This window comes from Camellia sinensis, chromosome 7 (assembly GCF_055761805.1).
Source record: "Camellia sinensis isolate YWXY chromosome 7, ASM5576180v1, whole genome shotgun sequence".
Taxonomy (NCBI): domain Eukaryota; kingdom Viridiplantae; phylum Streptophyta; class Magnoliopsida; order Ericales; family Theaceae; genus Camellia; species Camellia sinensis.
Genome location: NC_138967.1, coordinates 110,001,387 through 110,007,950, shown reverse-complemented (window position 1 = coordinate 110,007,950; position 6,564 = coordinate 110,001,387). Strand labels below are relative to the sequence as shown.

At 36.1% G+C, this 6,564-nt stretch overlaps 1 protein-coding gene across 1 annotated transcript; it reads right to left on the bottom strand.

Annotated features, from left to right (window-relative positions):
- Positions 1 to 1,385: 1,385 nt before the first annotated feature.
- On the bottom strand, positions 1,386 to 6,268 carry LOC114310145 (uncharacterized). The gene is made up of 2 exons (XM_028256044.2): positions 5,526 to 6,268; positions 1,386 to 1,958 (listed from the first exon to the last, which is right to left on the bottom strand). The coding sequence occupies exons 1-2, from the start codon at positions 5,805 to 5,807 to the stop codon at positions 1,794 to 1,796; spliced, it is 447 nt and encodes a 148-aa protein (XP_028111845.1). The 5' UTR covers positions 5,808 to 6,268; the 3' UTR covers positions 1,386 to 1,793.
- Positions 6,269 to 6,564: the final 296 nt, after the last annotated feature.

Sequence of the window (6,564 nt, the reverse complement as noted above, 5' to 3'; positions counted from 1 at the left end):
CAAACAAGAATACCAAACGACCAAAAAAGTCTCAGGCTAAAAAAGTCAAAAAAATCAACTAAAAAAGTCATTGCCAAACGAGCACTAAATCTAATGATGTATAAGTGAGATGATTAATTAATAATTAAAAAAATTATGAGATTTATCTTAGATATTCTAATTAATTATCGTATCAAATATTTAATTAATTATCATATTATTGGGTTTGAAAAAAAAAAATTAATTTTTGTTTTGTTTTGTTAGAAGAGCAATGTCCAGATTAGGAATGGCAACGGGGCGGGGCGGGACCGGGGATCACACCCCCTGTCCCGGTCCCCGATTGTGAAAATCTCCCCGGCCCCGGCCCCGACCCCGGCCCCGATCCCGATCCCGATCCCGATCCCGATCCCCGACGGGGACCCTACCATCATCCCCATCCCCGCCCTCCAACGGGGATCGGGTTTCCCCGCCCCCCAAACCTGTTTCAACAACACAATCAACAACAACAACAACATCATCATCATCCCCAATCATCAACAGATCATAAAAAATAAATAAATAAATAATTGGATAGATACACAAACATACATGAATAAATACAAACAGATCTGAGATGGGCGTCGCGGACAGTGGATGAAGGAGGATTGGCGATGGGTGGCTCAGCACCGTGGCTGTGAGTGCGACGACAGAGGAGGACGACCGGAAGAGGAGAAGGAGGAGGCGGCGGTGGCCTGGAAGAGGAGGAGACGGCAGTGGAGGAGGCGACGAGAGGCGGAGCAACCGACTGCGTGCGAAGAGAAAAAAGAGAGAGAGAGAGACAGATCAGAGAGTGAGGCGTGCGAAGAGAAGAAAGAGAGAGAAAGACAGATCAGAGAGTGAGGCGAGGGTAAGTGTGATGAGATTATCTGGGTGAGAGTGATGAGAATTGCTCTACTTTATATATATATAATGGACAAATTATCCGTCACAGATTGTACACGGGGATTATATATATATAAATGGACAGGGGCATTATGGTAATTTTACTTCGGGCAAAACACAGGGCCGGAGACAGGGCTGTGAAAGTGATCCCCGTCCCGGCCCGAAACTAGTCGGGGATTTAATTTTAAATACCATCCCCGGCCCGTCGGGGGTATTTTTGGGGAAAAACCGCTCTTATCGGGGATGGGGGGTCGGGTCCCCGTCGAGCCGGGTTCAAATTGCCATCCCTAGTCCAGATGGCATTACCCTTCCCTTAAATCAATGATTCCCAACTTTGGTTCACCATTCAGTTATAAGAAAAGCAAATTTCACATTATTCCTCAAAATTTTGGAATGTCTTAAACAGCATGAAATGTTAAAACCAAAACTTCGCATGATTGCAATAAATCCTCACTTTTCCTTCTAAAAAGGATAAATCACATGAATTCTACGAACAAACCATGTTTAAATAGTTGAACTTTCTTTAAAATTACACAAATAGTTCCATATTTTCAAAATTCATCCACGCCAAATACTCAGAAAGGAAAGATCACCGATGCATTTCATCACCAATTATATGACCCAATTCATGTCAGGTTAGTGGAAGGGCATGCTATGAACATATGAAAGGCAAGGTTTGCGAATTTTCTATATATTCACATAAAATGAGGAGAGCATATATCTATTAAAATTGACCTTCTCCGGCAATTTGGGTGTCGGCAATTTGGGTGTCGGCTGCAGAGATCGATCTAAGCTCACAAATTTCAAATTCTCTGAAAGTGTTGTTCAATGCTGTGAATTGAGCAGTGCCTCTTTTCTTTTCTTTTCTTTTCTTTTCTAGTCAGTGAGCTTTTTCAGCTCGTGTCCAAGCTTGAGGACGGTTTGGAAAGTGCGTCATGTTGATAGATGGGCCGCAAGATGCCCTCTGGAGGACACGGTGCAGGAGCAGGGTGTGCAATGAAAGTCGGAATGTCTTCTCCAGGCATCAACACCGACACCCCTCTGGCATAAGTGGTTATCTGCAAATGTAACCAAATAAATAAATAAAATACATGTATACACTTTGAGAAAGTAATTCAGGGGCAAATAATGTCATGAAAGCACACCACAACATGAGCAGGACCACAAACAAGCTTATAATTATAATCCAATTTAACAAAGCAGTGCAATCACATTACATTGAAGTAGGCCTGTCAAAAGACCAGATTCAAACCGTATCTAGTGTAATCCAAATGCTATCCAATTGTAAAATTGAAATATACAGTTCAATTTATTTAACCAACCAATGTTTTCTAACTTAAATTAGACATTAGGTAGGAATCACTGGCAGCAAGTTTTAGATCTTTTTTACAAGGGTTAGGAGTAGGGTTGTAAATGAATCAAACTATTCGCGAGCTCGGCTCGATAAGGGCTTGGATCGGCTTAGTTAGTTAAGCAAATAAATGAGCTCGAGTTAGACTTTTAGGCTCGTTTAATAAATGAGCCAAGCTCAAACTCCAATAAGCTTAGCTTGTAAAGTTTTGCTCGTTTATCTTTATTTAAATAATGCAGTAATAATACAAAAATGTGTATAAATAATAGGATAAATTTATTATTTATATATATAAAATAATGTAAATAATAGCAAAAAAAATTATTGAGCTTCGACCCGAGCTTGAGCTAAATTTTCGAGCTCGATAAACAATCGAGTTGAGCTCATGCCCTGCAAAGCTCGGCTCGTTTGCAGCCCTAGTAACAAACAACAATGCTAAGTACCTAAAAAATACCAAAAAAACAATGTGTGATAGAGATTCATTTCAAGTGTAGGTCCCATTATACAAAAATTAAGGGGTTGTTTGGGATATTCTAAATAAGTGCACTTTTTGACATTTTATTAAATATGGGTTGAGTTTGAAGTGATATGGTAGAGATGTGATGTGACTTAAATAAGATGATGTGACTTAAATAAGATAGTGACTTTTTGACTTTTTTAGTATATGCCAAACAACGCCTAAATCTGAACCGCACATCACATTCACGGTACATTTCTTGGAAATTCTTTCAGGTTCCTATCTTTTCTTGGTTTAAAGTGCTCAGCTTTAATGCGATAAAAGTTTAATAAACTACAAATTATGGTTGTTTTGTTTATGTAATTTGGACAAGAACACATGGTTGGTGACCAAACATGTGACCCATTAGCCCAAACACACCATGGAAAGCAGACACACCCATTATACTAATGTCCCTCCAACTCATGTCACAGGTTGAACAAGTATATAAAAAGATTATTAAAACAATCACTAGAGCATACCATTGAAATTAATTACATATGCATTAATAGCTTATACTTTAAAAAACATTTCATTCATAAACCTTCTCAGACAACATTAAGCAAACATTACTGATATTATCCAAAATGTTCAATCTAAATAGATTGAAGTAATCCAGATGTTTATCGTGTATTTGTATCGCCACCTTGAGTTAACCCCCACTCTTATATGAACTTTGAAGAAAATGGCATAGACCTATGAATATTGTACCTTTTTTTTTTATTCTCGCTTTTTAATAAAAGTGATGCGTTGGGATTCTAGGGATTATTATTCCAAGATCTCAATCAAATAAGGTTGTGTTTTCGTGCAGTTGTAATACAATATTCAACTAAAATAATGCAGTATTTTCAAATGCATCCCACTATATATAGATATATACTCCAAAGCATCCTACTCATCCTCCATGGAGATGATGAAATTAATGGACTGTTAAAATAATCACCCTTCAATCAACAAGCTCAAATTTCGCAACGAAAACATTAATATATCTAACCATCAACAAACTGAACTTTTCTTAAAAATAAAATGGCCACATGTCATAATGGTTACCAATTGGATGAATTCAAACTTGGTGGGATGACTAAACCACTTTACCCGAAAATATTTGATGTCTAAGAAAGCTATCTTGGAAATATATTTTAGTTGCGATTGCGGAATGGAAACATCTGAGAGATGTCATTATATGTGGTTGACAATTTGGTAATTTAAACACTTTTTAATTTGTGTTCAAGCCAAATTTGGCTAGAAATTTAGCGCCTGCTTTGGCGTAGTTTCTCATAGTTCAAAGTCATATTAGTCAAGAATAGTAATCAAAAACCAAATTTGTCAAGCATGCCAACTTGGCTTGTCTAGTATGAGACCTATTAGTTGGATCATCTATGTGCAATGGAAATCAATAAATCTTCCATAATTTTTATACCATAAAAACCCATATATCATGATGTGACAATGCCAAATGATATACAAATACAATTTATTTACAAAAAAATTGTAACTTTATAACACTTCAGTTGATAATTATAAATAAAATAAAATAAAATAAAAAAATACTATCACATCATGTTCTATAGATTTTTTGTACAAAATTATGTTTGAGTAGAATTTTTATTGTCAATAATTGGATTGTATTAGTTTATATAGCTTTAGAGCATCTTCAATCTTTCACCAAATCCTTCATTAAATTTAAATTTGATAAAGTTTTTCGTGAACATAGGTTCAACCCATTCATCAAACTATGAAATCAAGTTTTCACAAAAAAATTTCATCAAATGAGGGATGAATCAAATCTTTTGTAAATTTCCAAACAACTATTTTTTCACTTAAATTCGATGAAATTGTTAAAAGATGAATGGATTTCAATATTTTAACCTAAATTGAGGTTTTTGGCATATGTTAGGTATTTTTTAGAAAAAATTGATGAAAATGTAATTCTCACCCTGGCCTGAGCTAATATATCAAATCAAATTTCCAATCTAATTTGTTGAACAAATTTAATGGAAAAAATGGTGAAGGGTGGAGAATGCTCTAACCGATATTAACCAAATCATATCATATGGGACCCTGCTAGCAACCTACTTGTCTCATTGTAGTTTTTTATTTTGACAAACAATGACATGAACAATAAAGACGAAAGTTTTTCCAACTTAAGGATCCACCAAAAGGGTAAAGCTAGCTTAAAAATGATTTTGAAAGAAAGGCAAACAATTTTCAAGTGGAAAATTATCACAAAATAACAAAAGAAGATCAATCAATGAAGGTAGTGTGTGAGGGCCAACAGGTTTACTGTGCCATTTCCTACAACCAACCAATGGTTAAAAAAAACAAACTTAAATCACCAAAACAAACTTTCCTCTAAGAGCTATAATTGTATCAAGGGCTCATCCATAATTAGCATTAATCACCAGTCAAATTTGCAAAGATTAGCCATAATTACACACAAAGAAATCAAGGGTGATTATCTATATATTGTGATTGATGAAAAAAAAGTAGGATTAGGATATTATGATTTTATATTAGGTGGTTAAAATATATGAAAACATGATGAATTATGATGATGAATCATGATTGGTAAGAGAATGATCACATACTAGTTGGGAAATGCCTAATAATTTTTCAGAAATCAAATAACTGTCACAGTAAAGTTTAGTTGGTCTACACATTGCATTTCATAAAAAACACAAAAACCCAGAAAATGCAGAGAGAGAGAACTTTGCATATCAAAGAACAAATAGCTTTATACACACGCGAACCCAGAAAATGTAGAGAGAGAGAGAGTACCTTGGGAGAAGGGTAATTGAGCTTTCCGCCAGCCATAATCTGGGCCTCGAGATCGGCAGGATTCCGGCCGCCGGCAGCGGCGGATCGGGGGCGGAGGAACCTCTCGAAGATGGCCATAACGAGGAACATTGAAATGAGAATGGCAGTGGCAACGAACCCAAACGACACCGCATCGACAGAGTTGTCGAAATGGCTCCAATGGTCTTCTCTATCTACTACACTACTACTCACCGGAGCTACACTCGGTGGCACTGTTCCCCACCCTCTATCTCCTCCTCTCATTGTCCTCCAAATTTAGCAGAAATTTTGATCTTCAATCTCTCTCGCATCAGCAATCAAACTGACGAATTGGGGTGAGAGACACACAGAGAGAGAGAGAGAGAGAGAGAGAGAGATGAAACGCAAGATGAAGAGAGAGACCCAGTTCGACTTTTCTTCATGTCATTGTAGTTCTGGCTTTGTTGATGAAAATGGCCATGGCAATGGCGAGCTAATTTCAAAAGGCTAATTAGAAGGAATTGTGAAGGGAGAGAGAGAGAGAGAGAGAGAGAGAGAGAGACTGATGGATTCGAAAGGCTAATTTCGAGGCTTTGGGGGTAATACCCAAATTGGCTAAAGCTATGGTCTGCTTTTCACGGGGAGAAGAGGAAGAGAGAGAGAGAGAGAGAGAGAGAGAGAGAGATGACCAGAGAGAGCGAGGTGTTGAAAACAGAGAGTATGCTTTGGATGGTTCGACGTGCTATAAAACGGTGGATCAAATTTTTATCAAATTTAAATAAAATTTTGAGTAAAAGTTTTATTTAGGCCTCGTGATGATTTTAGTTAAAAAAAAGTCATTAAATAAATTAAGAATAAATTATAAATATATTTATTGAGATTTACTTAAATTATAAATTACCTTTTATGGTTTGAAAAATTACAAATACCTCTTTATTAGAATTTTTTATTTAATAGAATTAATTAAAAAAGTAAAATTTCTAAATATTCACCTATATAATAATAATAAAATTATCTAAATTATTAATTGAAATAAAATTTT